General features: G+C 55.1%; 1 protein-coding gene across 1 annotated transcript in view; it reads right to left on the bottom strand.

Annotated features, from left to right (window-relative positions):
• GLI2 (GLI family zinc finger 2) overlaps positions 1–15357 on the bottom strand; it is a 225121-nt gene that overhangs the window by 176028 nt on the left and 33736 nt on the right. Inside the window, 1 exon segment of the mRNA XM_025855157.2 lies at positions 12057–12222. Coding sequence (XP_025710942.1) covers positions 12057–12192 — 136 coding nt within the window. The 5' untranslated portion in view covers positions 12193–12222.

Below are 15357 nucleotides of genomic sequence, written 5' to 3'. Positions count from 1 at the left end.
AGGACAGAGAAGGTAGGAGGGTGTACCAGACAACCACACCCTTCATGGTGCCAACCCTGGCCAGCTATGCCACTTCCCAGGAGCCACAACCTGCCTGGCACCCCCTTCTGCCGACACTGCTCTGAAAAGGGCCTGTATCATCCCTCATGGGCTGGGGACACCACTGATTGTCTGGGGCCCACCCAATCCGGGTGCCCGCCCCAGGGCTGGTAGAGCTTCCTGGCTTGGGTGTCCCAGATCTGCTTCTTACCAGACCTGTCACCTGCTCACTGTGTGGCCTTAGCTAACCGTTCCCTCTTTGGGCCTCAGTGGGCCACATGGCCCCCTGAAGCTCTTCCTTCTCAGAAGCACAGAAAAATCTGGCCCTCTTCAGCTGAGGGGCATCACCGACCCCTGAGCCCTGGCCCTTCCCAGCAAAACATCTGATTTCCAGTGGGACAGGGACCTGGAGTAGCAGGTGGGGCTGGTGGGGCACCATGGCTTGCCGGCTGGCCATCTCTCCCGGCCCTGCCTGACCCCAGCAGCCCCTGCTGCGGCTGGGCCCACAATGCCTGCCACAATTAATTATTCAGAGTCCGAGGGAGGATGGGATCTGGTGATAAAGGACTGGAAGTTAGCTGGAGGCTTGTGCTCTTTCTAAAGTGATTTACTCTGCTCCCTCCAAACTCACACCCTTAATGTAATTATTTACTTTGTCATTAAACACCCTCCTTCCACTCCAATTATTTTTAGAGTTTCTGGAGCCTATAGAATTGGCTAAGGAGACTGCTCATTGGCCAGGGAACCGGGTCGTCCCCTGAGGGACAGTGTGGCTCATGCAGCCTGAGGACTCATGCTGGGGTTGCAGGCCTCGGCCGGGATGGCCCCTCGTCCTAACTTCCTCCCTCCCCTCTTCCCTCCCTCCATTCCTTCCCCCTTCCTTCCTCCCTCCCTCTTTCCTTTTTAAAATGGAGATATAATTCACATACCATAAAATTCACCCTTCGAAAGTATACAATTCAGTGGTTTTTACTATATTCACAGGGTTGCGCAACCATCACCACAGTCTAATTCCAGAACATTTCATCACCCAAAAAAGAACTCCACATGCATTAGCAGTCACTCCGAGTCCCTCCTCCCCTCTACTTCCCACCTCTATAGATTTGCCTGTTTGGGACGGTTCAACTAAACGGAGTCCTATGATATACGGCCCTCTGTGTCTGCCTGCTTTCACGGAGCCTAATGTCATCGAGGTTCATACATGTTGAAGCACAATTCAGTACTGTGTTCCTTTTTATGGCTGAATAATATTCCATATGCAAACATCCTGCATTTTGTTCATCCATTAGCCAGCTAATGGACTTCTGGGTTATTTCCATTCAGGGGCTATTCTGAATCGCGTCGCTGTGAACATGTGTATACAGGTTTTGGTGTGGGCTATGTTTCCAGTTCTCTTGGGTCCGTCCCTAAGTGTGGATCACTGTCTTCCTCTCTTCCTCCTCTTCTCCATCCCATCCAGGGCCTGGAGCTGGGGAAGCTAGGGCCTGGCACGTTGGCGCTGGTATGGGCGGCTGGGGAGTCCTGCACTGCTCTGGTCGCTGACAATATGGCCAGGAGCTGCCAGGCCCTCTCAGGCAGGTGACGCCAGGAGTCTGTCACCCACATGGGCGGCAGACCTTCATGCCCTACGCTGCTGGCCAGAGGGGCTTCATCACCCTCATTTCACAGAGGGAGGTGAGAGCAGCCCGTGTTCGTACCTGGACGTGAACCCCTGCTTGTGGGCCTCACCTGTTGCCTTCCCTGTCACCAACAGAGCCAGGGGAGATGTGACCAGTGTGTCGACTCTGGGGACCACAAATGGGACAAAGGTCCCACCTGCGTCCAGCCTCAGAACTTGCAGAGGGAGCAATGTGTGTCTTGGGCAATTGGCTCCTCCCTTTCTGACCCTTCTCCCGTGCGTAGCCCCAGGGACGTCAGTGCCCTCACGGTGTCACTGGGCAGGGGCCTGGGGCCTGGTAACCCAGGCCACACAGAGGCATCTAGAACAACACAGCCTCTGCACAAACCTGCAGGCAAGGTGACAGCTAACGGGTGAATTTCAGGCACTGCCATCGTGGAAATGAAGGAAAGTCCACGATGGCAGGGATTGAGGAAGCTGTAAAGCCTACGCCTGGTGTCCTCTGCCCAACCCCACACAAAACCCAAACACTCCTCTCAAAGGTCACTACTCAAAATGGGATGGAAACCAGACACAGAAATGGCCCTCCTCAGACCAGAGGCCTTGCTACCTGGTGTGAGGGTTTCAGACTCTCCGGTCCCCACAAACACGAGCTGGCAATCCATGCCCATGGGGAGCAGGGCCAGCCAGGCCAGTCTCAGGGTCAGAGCCAAGGGCAGTGTCTCAAGACAGAGCCCCTCCAGCCTCCTCCTCCCTGCCTACCCAAGAGGAGAGACCAGCTGAACCTGGAGCAGGGTCTAAACAAGCCACGTGCACCCAGAGCTGGCCTGGGTTGGACCTCCAGCCTCCACAGAACACAGACCCAGGAGGGGCCTCTGAATACGGTATCACGGGGCTTCCCAGTCCCAGGACAGCAGCTTGTGCTGGGGGGCTGAAGAGCAAAGGGAGTCCTTCCTTCCCCAAGGGGCTGACAAGGCCATTCTCAGCTCCCAGGGCCTTTGCACATGCCGCTCCTCGGGCTAGAAGGCTGATCCCCCTTGTACATCATGGGCAAGTGGCTATTCCTTGTGAAGATTCTGCTCAGATACCTGTGCATTCATTCATTCATTCATTCACTCACTCTCAAATATTTATTGGATGCCTATGTGCTACTCTCAGAGATAGTTCTAGAATAATCAAAATAACAGCAATAGCAATAATACTGAAAGCACCCACTACTAGATACAGAATGCTCACCATATGCCAGGTACTATCCTAGCACCTCACGTTGCTTATCTGTAATCCTAGCCCTCAAAAGAGAAGTATTTTGTCCACTTTTAAGGTGAAGACACTGGGGTTCAGATCAGCAAAGGATACGCAACCAGGATGTGGCAGCGCAAGGATTGGAACCTTGTCCGTCCAACTCTGAGCCTCGGCCCCCAGATCATGCTGGCCACCCCCGGAGCTGGTTGTTCCATGCGCCATTCCCCGTGGCTTGCCCTAAGCCCTGCCACACTCCAGAGCGCCACTGTGGTAACCTCTCCCCAACCATGTGATCTGAGTGTGCAGCTGCTCCCTGTAGGCCCCTGGGTCAGAGAGGCCACACGGCTGCGGGCCGTGGACCTACCAGGGCCTTACTCAGACATCAGAGCCTTTTCATGTCCCACTCCTTCCCTGAAGTATTTTGATCACTCCAGGCCTCAGGTAACGGCCACAGCTGTATCACGAGTGGGGGCGCGTGGTTTCTCCATGGGACCACAGCTCCCGGGGACAAAGACTAGGGCTCCTGCTTCTCAGATGCCTCCCCTCCCTCACTCCTACCTGCCCCCTCTGGTGCTGGCACAGGCTTCTTCGAGGGCAGGAGTTCATTCAGAGGCACTGTTTGGCCTCCTAGCCCATCAATGTGGACTTAAAGAGGCTCCAACAGAGCCACAGGACCTCAGCCTGTGTGGTCGAGTGGCCACGCATCCACGCAGGAGCCCCAGACACCCCCAGGCCTCACTCCCGAGCAGTCCTTCCCTCGTTCCACTGGTCCCAGATGCCACTGTCCATCCTGCCATACCTGGCCGCCAGACCCAGGGACCCCTCCCTGGACTCCTTGTGTCTGGTCTCTCCACCCAAGACCTCTCTCACTGCAGGTAGCCCTCTCGAGTGGACACTGAGAATCTGACGTGGCAGGGGTCTGCCTTAAACCTCTGTGACTGGTTCCCTGAGGCTTGGGGGCGAGGGGAGAGTCTAGATACCCCACCGGCCACTGAGGCAGCAGCCCCTCTCAGGCCCACCCTAGAGCTACGTAAGCCAAATGCTGCCTCCCCAAGCCCCTGCACTCCCACCAGGCCATTCTGCTGCCCCTCCCGCCCACCCTTGCCTCTTTTCACCTGGTGAAACCCTGCACATCCTTCAATGCCCAGGTCCAAAGCTGCCTCCCCATGAAGCTTCCTGGGCAGGATCTGTCACCATCTCCCGAGTGTCCCCCATAGTGCTCTGTTCTCTGTCCCCCGATGCCTTCAACTGGGAGCTCCTGAAGGGCAGAAACAGGGTTTCCGCATCACCCCATCTCAGACTGGTGTTCCGGAACCATCTGCAGGATGCACTCACAAGCTCAGGGAACGCAGAGGCACCCAGGCCACCTCTGGTAGGCCAAGGGTCTCCTTCCTCTTTCGGGAACCCCGCTTCCACCCCGAACACCAGGCCTGACTTCATTATCTTCAAAATGTTCCCAAGATCAGAGGCGGTAAGACCTGGCCACAAACATAAAATAAATTATCTCCCCACACCAATGATAAATGGTTCTATTAGCAAACCAGATTGTTAAACTCTGATATAACAGAACGCAGGAAACTGGGGCCCATCCATTCTCCCTCCGGCGCACACTGAGTTGTAAATAGGTTATTTTGTGTGTAAATAACACATTAAAACACAGCATTAGCTGTGTCTTTTGATAGAGAGGAAATTGTTACAAATAAATAATTCCGGACAGGAATGTAAAATAAGCCAGATTTAATAGTGCATGCCTGGTGCAGCCGTGTTAAACATGACTAAAATGATAAACCCCAGAATATACTAATAGTAAACTATGCACTGACATCAAAGTAATGAGACTGTATTTTTTACCAAGCTTTAGAAATGCTAAAATTAGTTTTGACAGAACCAAACGTCAGAAAAATGTTTCCAACATAAACACCATCAATTCGGGAAGCTGGGGTTTGGGACAGGACAGGGGCAGGGCCAGGAGCAGCTGTGTCCCATCCCACGGGCAATTCCTGCCCAATCGGTTTCCGGTCCCAGGGGTGTCATCGCATGACCCTGGGTGCCTCAGGTCTCTGGACCTTGGCTTCCACATCTGTAAAATGAACAGATTTGAACTAGATGATCTCTCAGGCTTCTCCCCGTTCTGTAACTCTGCAACAGTTAAACACGCACAACGAACCCCAAGACGCGAGGCCATGTCTGCCAGGCGGAAGGGGAAGGGGAGGAAACGAGCCCGAGCCACCAGGACGGCCCTCGGGGGCTTCTAGTCCCTGTGGGCAGAGCTCACCAGCTCACATGAGCCAGACAGAAACACACAAGGCAGATCTGAAGTGGAAATGTGTGTGCTCCGGCCTCTGTAACCAACGGGGAGAGGCCAGGTGGCCCGGCGGAAGGCTCCCAGGGCACAGACCCGGGGCTGGGCCTTGAACGCTGAGCCGAGGCGGGGCAGGGGCTGCTGTGTTGGGGCCAATGGGGCATCTGCTCCGATTTGGATGGCAGCTGGTTTGTTTGTTTGTAATTTATTTATCTTCAGAGAGGGAGAGAAAGAATCTCCAGCAGACTCCCCACTGAGCACGGAGCCCGATGTGGGGCTCGATCTCCTGACCCGGGGCTTGATCTCCCGACCCCGAGATCCCGACATGAGCCGAAACCAAGAGTCGGATGCTCCACCGACTGAGCCACCCAGGCGCCCCTGGATGGCAGCTATTTTGAGTGACGTTCAGAAAGGCCTTCAGAGCATGAGGTCTCAGGGTGGCGTGAGGCCACAAAACGCAAGAGGAATGGGCATTCAGATTGGTGTCGCTAACGTGTACTTCATCACTACACAGACCCTCTGATGGCCACTCTCTAAACACTCGCCCATTTCAGCTCCCCAGAGCCAGGTGTAGTGCCCATGACCATCTCCACTCTACGCACTTGAGAAAAGTGAGCTGGCTTGCTCCAGAGCACACAGCTAACAGTGGGGAGCTAAGAATAGCCCAGTTCCTTCCTACCATATTCCCTGTGGGCCGCAAGGAGTCTCCAACCCTCCCCTCGGCCCCACGTGCCCCGACCCTCCAGCACAGCCCTGGCACTTGAGACCTCACCGGCCCGGGCGTCGTTAAGTCATTCAGAGCCCCCCACTTCCACCCCGGAAAACACCCGGGTGGTCGCACTGCATCCCGTTTCCTGAGTGCGCGGAGCTGTCGGGGAGGACTGAGCTCTGCTCTTAGATAAAGCCTGATGGGAACTGGCTGTTCCATGTGGCCGGGCCATTAAAACAAACTCAGTAGCAGCGACAACAGCCGTCCTGAAAATCACTTAAATAAGAATAATTGCCCACTTAGTCACACCTGAGCGCATCCTCTAGCTCAGGGCGAAAGTGTGCGGCCCCAGAGGAGCCATTCGGGTAGGCCAGGGAGGCTGGTCCGCTTGGCAAGCTGCAGAGGGCCTCAGGAGGGGAGCCGGGGCCCGAATGACCCTGGCCCTTGGGAACCTCAGGGGCAGCAGGCCACACCAGCCCACTGGCATGACAGTGTCAGACTCCCCTCCCTGCCCATTCATTTATTGGGTATCTGCCTTGCTGGGGGTGAACAATGCCCTGCCCAGAGGGCGTCCTAGGGGGATGGCCCAGAGACGGGGGGAGGGCAAAGACACCGGGGACTCAGAGGCATTTATCAGTGACAGGGCACAGTAAGGTCCAGCGGACTTGGGTACATTTCCTCACTCTGGCACCTCAGCGAGAATGCTCACCACCTGACTCGTTTACAGACCCTGGTATTTACGCAGTATTCCAAGACTGACAGGGATGCCTCACCACTGCGTAAAAACGTGCCTGGAAGAAACTTTCGGAGAAGCCAGCAGGGCCAGCAGACAAAATGACGGGGTGGCCAGGGCAGTGGGGGCACAGAAGCCCCCCGAAGCAAGGAGCCAAGTGCCGAGAGTCACCCAGTACTCAAGCCTGGTGGACAAGCAGGTCACCGCCCGGCCAGTACAAACCAGCTGCACCCAGTTAGCGCGCCCCCTCCAGGGATGCACTCCCTGCCTTGGACCAACTGCAACCCGTGTAAACATACCCACGCCCAGGCCCCGGCTGGGGGATGGCCTGGGGATCTGCATTTATTACAGCTGTCTCAGGGGCTGCTGATGCGTTCGGCAACCTCTGGTCTGATCCCACCCTCTGGCGTACAGGAGTGAAGGCTGAGTGAGCAAGGCCAGGGACCCACTCAGGTCACCTACCCAGGACAGCCTGCGGTAGTGAAGCAAAGCAGGACAGCGACTCAGGTCCGATCTCCAGCCCAGGGCTCCCTCCACCACTCTCGAGGAGGAAGACAGCAGAAATCTGGTCTTCCTACCCCTGTCCAGCCTCAACAAGTCAACCAGCAAGAGTCACCAGTGAAGGGAAGACTTTCTAAGCCAGGCAGAGCCTCCAGGGCCTGGAAAAGGAAAACTAGCAATGGTTCATAAAGCAGAGACTTAACCTGGGCCTCACACAGAGCTAACTTAGAGCCTGCCACTTTACATTGCCGCCTCAAGTAATTCTTACGACACTGTGAGGTAGGGATCATTACTGTGTCCATTTTGCAGATGTAGAAACGGAGGCTCGGACGTGCCCAAGGTCAGCAGATTGGGGCCTAACCCCTGTGGTGTGGCTCCAGAGTCTGAGCTGTTTCTTACTGCTTCTCTGGACCGCCTGGGAGAAGAGCAGCAGCGGGGGCAGCCACCCCCCCGCGAGGTGTCCTGTGCCAGGCCAGCCTGAGCACATGCTATCTCCCGTAATTGTCCCCTAGCAGCTCTGCATGTGATTCCCACTTTAGGTATGGCAAGTCTCGCCCTGCCTCATGCAGCTAGAACGCGGAGGGCCCAACACTTACGAGGGCATCAGAATCCGCGCAACTTCCTGGGCCCCACTCCCGGAAGGAGTGCTCTTGGAAGCCTTGGGGTGGGGGGGCCCAACTCCCAGGGATGCTGCTGCAGCTGCTGGTGGGAGACCACACGGGGAGGACCCAGGCCCAGCACATAGAGGGCGCTCCACGACAGTAAGGTGCTGTCACTGTGGGCGCCTCACGGGGTTTCTAAAGCCCGTCTGGCACTCTGACCTCAAGGACTGAGCAAAGCTCTCAGACCAAGACTTGGTTCCAAGTTTTATGGCTCCAGACTTTCCGATCGTCCCAGCCCCAGAGGCCTGGAGGAGCTGGGTCCCTGGTGCTCAGCTAAGGCACACAGACAGGTTCAGAAATATTTTTGGAAAGAAAACCCACTGTTGCAGAGGAAAATACAACAGCATTTAGGCAGTTTCAGTGAAAAGCAATGAAAAACATCTGAATCAAATTGCCTTTAAAATTACGCCATTTCAAAAATTAAAGGGGAAAAAAAGCTCTGGGCCAAAATGTGTTTTTAAAAGATTTATGGCCTCCCAAGTGTTAGCACCACAGCTCAAGAGGCTGGGAAGGGACCCACCGGCCTGGGCCTCTGCCGTCTCCTCCCGCCAGACAGGTGATTCACTGAACCTGCCGCCAGTCTGACCACAGTGCTGCTCAGACACCGCCCTGCTCTGCTGTGCACACACGGTCTCCAAGAGGTAGCGACTCCGAGGGGAAACGCCCAGCCCCCAGCAGGTCCGGCCTCGTGACACCTAAGGGAGGTCAAGCAACAGGGGCCAGGCAGGCCAGGTGACTTTTCAGGTCCCTCTGCAAGTAACTCATGGCCCCAGGTCTCAAAGAACTGGCCATCTGGAAGTGAGAAGGTGCCGTCAGCCTGTTGGACAGACGAGTGACTTGCTGTGCCTGGTGCAGAGACTGGACAGTTACCATCAAGTATCAGTGGGCTGGCCTTTAAGGCCCAAATCACTCACCAACAGTCTAAAATCACCATCTAAAAGCAAATACCAAAAAAAGACGCTCACCATGTGACAGGGACAAGATGGAGCCTCAGACCCTGTTCTCTGTTAAAGCAGTGGGTGACCTTGGGCAAGTCCCTTCCCTACCTCGTCTCAGTCTCATTTACGAAATGGAGAGGCTCCAAGCACTCATGAATAGACGTGCCTGCCACCCCAGCCTCCTACCCAGCAGCTCCGTGGGCTGGGAGATGTTCGACAACAGGCTCTGGCAGAAGACAGCAGGAGCGGACCACCCTGATTTGTAGCGTTTGCCAATTTTCCTGCCTTAACTACCCACCCTGTGGCCAGCTTCTAGTTACCAACATAAGGTCAAGGGCAGCAGAACTGGAAGATGTCTACACTCCACTCACACAAATTAGCAGGGGCTGGCTCCAGCACACCCCTGTTCTCAGAGAAGGTACATTCTAATAGAAGGTTCTAGAAGGCTGAAGGTCCTTAAGAACCAAAGGGATGAGCTTCCTGGATGCATCATCCATCACCCTGAGTCCCATTTAGGCGACCACTGCTAATGGTACTTCCAGGTAATCTAAAAGTTGTGACAGAGGTAAGATATGATTTGTATTCTGCTTTTTTCACCTACTGTTAGAACATAGGCACATCCCCTCTGCCACATTATTATAAAGTCTTGATAAACATTTCCAGTGGCTACATAATGTTCTATTCAACAAATGTTCCATAGTTTGATTAATCAATCTCTTCTCCTGGAACACACAAGCTTAGTGTTTGTGGCTTATCACACGTTGGTCCAGGGATGGCTGAGTCTTGTCTGAGGACGTCGGGAGCACTGTGGTGAGCAACCAGCAGCAATGACAAAGGGACCAGATCCTACAAACTGGCAGGGCTGCAAGGTGTCCAGATGTGTGTCGGCGGGGCGGGGGGGTCTATATTCCAGGCCACCTTCTGACCGCTCGATCCGATCCTCTTACCTCACCTCCCGGTTCCAGGGGCTTCAATCCCACCACTGGGACTGTATGGCTTTGGTTCTAAGAATGAGCATACCTCTTTAGGCAGAAAGATTTCATTTCCTTCCACCAAAAACTAGTGTTCAATGACAGAAGATTGTCATGAGATCATGAAGACTTTGGATGACATCTGGGAAAACAGGGCCCAGAATGGAAAAGGGCACAGCCCTGGGGATGTGGCTGCAATTAGGACCCAGGCCAGCCCCCTCCGGGCTGCACCACTGGGCCTCCCCCACCCCATCCATGGAACACAGTGTCATGGCCCACCAGCACCGGCGCCCCCATTCCAAGATACCCCTGGCCTTGCCCCCGTGCAAGAGCAACTACTCCTGCCTGACTCCTGGAGGGCCTTTCACCATAAGCTGTGCAGACAAGGGGCGGGGGGTGGGGGGTGGTGGTGAGGAGGCTCCCCGTACCCGCTGCGCCTGATTCAAGACTCATTCCAAAGACAGGTCGCATCCAACCTCTGCTGGAACCGCATCGGCCAAGTGCTCCTCTGGGGTCAGGGAATGAGGGGATGGGGGCCTGCAGGGGTGGGCAGGGTCAGCATCCTAGAGTGAGGGTGCGGGTGGGGTAGAGCAGTGTTGGATGCCTCCGTGGAGCTACCGCACCCCAAGCAGAGGCCTGCTGCCTGTTTCCGCAGATGGAGATCCCCTCCAGCATTAGTTGTTACTGCGCATTGGTGACAATCAGGTTTGACGCTAGAGGGGCTTCCCCCAATTACAGCCTAATCGCTGTCTAATTACTGCCTAGGTCTGTTCTCTGCTACTGCGGCATGGCAGTAAATCTCACTGCGTAGCAGTTCATGATCCACTCATGGCTCGGGAGAGGCTGACCCAGGCCGAGGCAGGGAGAGCAGAGGGCCCAGGGGCAGGCCAGAGAGGCACGGAGGCCCAGGCTTGCCATAGCTCCCTCAGGCCACAGAGACCCATGTCTGGCCGTCAGGCCGAGAGGGACAGCTTGAGCAGTCTCCACAGCACAGGGTTAGCCCTGGAGAAGGAACAGATCAACATGCCGACATAGCCAGGCCCGGGATGAGCCAGCCCTGGGACCAGGCCACAGGGCCTCCCAGCTACCTCCAGACTCCCACTCTTCGCCTCCCCTCCCCGCTCCTCCCTGCCCTCCCCTGTGTGGGGAGTCCACCCTGGGCTTCAGCTCCTTCCTCCGCCCCAGCTGGTCACACAGGGAGGGCCTGGAGAGCTCATCTCCAAGAGGGACAGGGGTCTAGGGGCATCACCCAGGTAAGGAGGCCAAACGCCCGCCTCCCCATGGGAGCAAGAAGGTTGGTCTCGGATCTCCCTCTCCTGCCTTGGGCCACATGGCCCTGATAATGACCTCCAACTGAGAATCACGGGGTGGGGGAATAAAAATAAATGTAGTAACAACAACCCAGAGGTCCTCCCGTTCACTCTTGGAAACACCAACTCCCTCCTCCCCCTCCGAGGGTCTGCCTGATTCCCTGGGCTCCAGTCCCCAGCTGCGCCCTGTCCGCCGGCCGGCCATGGACCAAGAGCGGGAGCATCACCTGAGTTCCAGTGGGAAATGCAGAAACTCGGCCGCGCCCGCCCACCTTGCAAGCCCGGCTGCGTGTGTGAGCGCATCCAAGTGTGAGAGGCCCCACCCACGCTTGCACACCTGGCCCCCGTGAGGGCGAATCTGCCCCTGCTGCTCTCCGAGATGTGCCTGAGCGGCGGGAGCAACAGGCCATGACTAAATGCACTTGAATAAAAAGGGCAAGAAAAGAAATCTAAGGCTCTCCACTCCTCAGAGACAGAAATAGTTCTGCGGCCTCCAGATGGACTGCGCGCACACAAGGGGAGGTCTCGCCTTCCCGCCAAACTTTCCCGACGGGATGCTGGCACGGACCAGTGGAAACCAGAGACTATTTCTCTTCGGGGCAGTAAATGAGAGGCTGTGGCTCGTGTAGTCCTTCTGTTATAATTAAGTTGGCCAGAAATTCACCTAAGGATACTAAATTCTGTACCTGACCCGCTAATTACAGCCAGAAGGGATCAGGAGACAATTACTTTCCAAAATAGTCCTTGGCGGGCCAGAGGCCAGGAGCCGTGTCTCTGGCACATCTCGAATGTGCCAAGCGAACGCACCCGGGGCCGCCCGGCAGATTGAGGGCGGCCAGACCCCCTGAGAAACCTGCCGGCAAACATCACGGGGCCTGGGATCCGCGGGAGTGGGGGGGGGGCACCCTCCTCTTCGCCCCCCATAAACCCAGCATGCCTGCCTGATGACATCGGCCACCAGTCTAATTAAATCCTAACGGGCTAATGAAAAACACCCCTGCTGCCCGCCAAGCGTGCAGAACACAAAGTACCTCCGTGGGCAGCTACCGCCGTGGCCACTGCGAGAGCCGAGGCCTTCCTGCCCGGGTCGGGGAAAGTGGTACCCTCCAGGCTCCCACTTTTGGCGTCTTTCTTTTCCGTGCTGGTGACCGAGGCTGACGTCTCCATCTTAGCTGCTCATAGTCCTGGGTGACAGCCCTGGAGGAAAAGACAAAGACGCTCACCAACACGGACTGCCCCCCGGACCCAGCCGGGATCCGCCGACCCAGATTCCCGGCCGCCACCCGCCACCGAAGCAGCCAACTTAATACTCTTCTAATTGGGAAGGAGGGTTTAATTGATTTTGAGAATTATTAGTTCTGAGACTCATCTGGTCTTGGGAACGACCTCACGGACACCAGCCCAGCACAGTCGTTGCCCCCTACCCCAGATTTTTAAAATCTGAGCCCCAAGTTCCCGCCCGTAGTGGGGAGGAGCAAGGACCACTTTCGAGAAATGAAGTCCGAAGTAACGGCCTCCAGCTCGGGACCACAGGAAAATAAAGATAAATACAGTAACAAGGACTTAGTGGTCCTCAAATGAAAGCCCTCATTTTCCTGTTCCTTCCCTACTCACAAGGATCCACCTCTCGTTTATTTGTGCATGTGTGCATTCATTCATTCATTCATTCATTCAACAGATTTTCATCATTTACTCACTGGTGCAAACTCGGTCAACACATTTCTAAGCCCCTATTATGTATCAGGCATTCCGCCTGGTGTTGAAGTTATAGTCCACAGAGTTTACATTCGACTTGGGAAAGGGATCATATAGAAGAGTGGGAGAAATAAATATGTAGTTTCAGTTAGCGAGAAGTAGCATAAAAAGAGAAAGCCAAGTGGTAGGACAGAGTGGGGTGGGAGGGGCTGAGGGGCCGCTGCCTTGCCTCTCTGAGGATGGAATGGGGTGCCACGTGAAACTCTGAGGGAGCCCGTGACAGCCAGAGGGCAGAGGCACGAGCCACGGACCCGGGTGGGCGGAAGCTGGCTCGTTTGAAGAACAGCAAGGTGAGTACAGGTCCTAGAGCGCTCTAAGCGGAGGAGGGACACGACAGGTCTCATAGTGTATCAGGGTCACTCTGCTGTTGTGTGAGAGCCGATCCGGGGGGGAAGGGGGCACTACCGGAATGACCCAGGGAGACATGATGGTGGTCTGGGTTAAGGGGGTGGTGGTGGAATGCAGAGATCACACACCTTCTAGGGCTTGGACGTGGGGTGTGGTGGAAAGAGGAAGAGCCCTGGGGGATGCAGGGCACAGGTAACTGAGCTCCGTCTGCAGCTGAGTGCTGGGTCACAAGGGAGCCTCTCACCAATACGCCTCATCCCTCACAGATACTGCTAATAACCGGTTATTTGTATCAAGTTACAGAACAGAAATGGGAAAGCCAATCTTCTTAAAAGAAGAGTAGTAGTGTCAAAGATGGCTCTTATTTTTAGCTGAGGACCTGGGTGAATGAACGGTGGTGCCATTGGCTGGGATGGAGCCCAGCGGGTGAGAAGCAGGTTTGGGCAGAAATCAGGAGCTCAGTCCGGGCCACGTTAAGTTGGAAATGCTTATTAAGCCATGCAGAGACTGTTGGAAATGTAAGTTCAGAGCTCAAGGGGGACGTAGAGGATGGAGACAGGAATATGGCAGCCACTGGGCAAGATCTCCAAAAGAGAGCGTGGAAGCGAAGAAGAGAAAGTTCCAGATCTGAGACAGGGGCATTCCAACATTTTCAGGAAACAGAGAAGAAACCAGCCAAGGAGAGTAAGCAGGGATGGCCAGTGGGGGAAGGGGAAGGAAAAACCCACCAGGAGAGTGTTGGGGTGCCAGAAGCCAAGGCAGGAGTGAGACGCCTTGAAGAAGGGGAACAATCAGCTCCTTCCCAAGCTACCAAGAGCTGGAGACGGTGAGGCCTGAGGGCTGACCAGCTTCAGTTGCATGTGGTGACAGGGCTCGGGTGGGGGGTCAGGGTACGAGTGGAAGTGGGAGAAACAGAGGCACAAACAATTTAGTCGGGGAATCCGACTGATTTACAAGTTCCAGAGAAGAAGCAAAAAACGACGGGACAACTGGAGAGTCCAGAAGTCCTCCATGGTTTCTGTGTCAGAAAGCAGGTGGGCCAGTTTGCCGGCCCGTGAGAAGGGAGCCCACGGGTCACAGCAGGGCAGAAACCAAAGGTAGCGGTCAGCTCCATCCCCAGGGGCCTCAAGGTCAAATTCACATCTGCAGGTCCAGAATTTCATCTTGTTAAATCCACACAAAACTCTCGTGTCTTTCTAAGTAGAAAATGGGAAGGGCCAAGGACGATGATGTGAGGTATCATGGACGGTGCACAGTCCCATTGGCCTGCCAAGCAAACAGCCCGAGTCCTGGACCCCCTGGTTCCATCTGCATACACCAGCCTGTCCCGCTTCCACAATCTTTCAAAACTCCCTATCAAGGAAACCCACGGCAGTTGGGGGACAGAGAAACCTCCCTGCAGATTTTGGTGAATTATGGGCTTTCCTTTGGCCTCCAGCCTATTTGTGTATGTAATCTGTTCTTTAAGGTTCTGCCTAGGTGGACGGCTCACCAGCAATGCACCTTGGCTCATGCCTGCCCTGCCTTCGCGGCCACCTGAGCTGCACCTTTGCGGTCACCTCCTTCCTCCCCATTTTCCTTCAACATCTGATGGGCTGGGATTGCCATCACTTTCTCAAAACATCTCACCAGAGGGGCCTCTCGAGCAGGCTGCTCTGTACTAAGCCGGCACCCCCATATTGAATTCATCGTCATCTCCAGGTCAAGCTAGTACAGACCAACTGCTCAGGAATGTCTGGCAAAGAAAAGGGACCTTTGCAGCAAGGAAACCATGGCTCTTTGAAATTCAAAGTGATTTCATGAACAGCCTGCGTTTTCCTCCCAAGAAACTCAGGTAAAGGAATTCAGGCCCGATGTTGAAACCCACCTCAAATTTGGAAGTAAGGAGAAAAATAAAAATAACACTTGGAACAACAAAACTTTAATAAGCATTCACTGGGTGCCAAACACCTTACGGGAGTGATCTCATTTAATCCTCACAACATTTTACATAGAAAGAAACCAACGCTTAGGGGCGCCTAGGTGGCTCAGTCAGTTAAGCGGCTGCCTTCGGCTCGGGTCATGATCTCGGGGTCCTGGGATGGAGCCCCACTCAGCGGGGAGTCTGCTTCTCCCTCTGCCCCTCCCCCTGCACTTGTGCCCTCTCTCTCTCTCAAATAAATAACATCTTTTTTTGAAAAAGAAAGAGGGGAAGGAAGGAAGGAAGGAAGGAAGGAAGGAAGGAAGGAA

This window comes from Callorhinus ursinus, unplaced genomic scaffold, assembly GCF_003265705.2.
Source record: "Callorhinus ursinus isolate GAN/ISIS: 27379988/994484 unplaced genomic scaffold, GSC_fseal_2.0 scaffold2, whole genome shotgun sequence".
In the NCBI taxonomy this organism is placed as follows: domain Eukaryota; kingdom Metazoa; phylum Chordata; class Mammalia; order Carnivora; family Otariidae; genus Callorhinus; species Callorhinus ursinus.
Note: the sequence above shows the minus strand (reverse complement) of the source record. Positions and strands in the feature narration are given on the sequence as shown.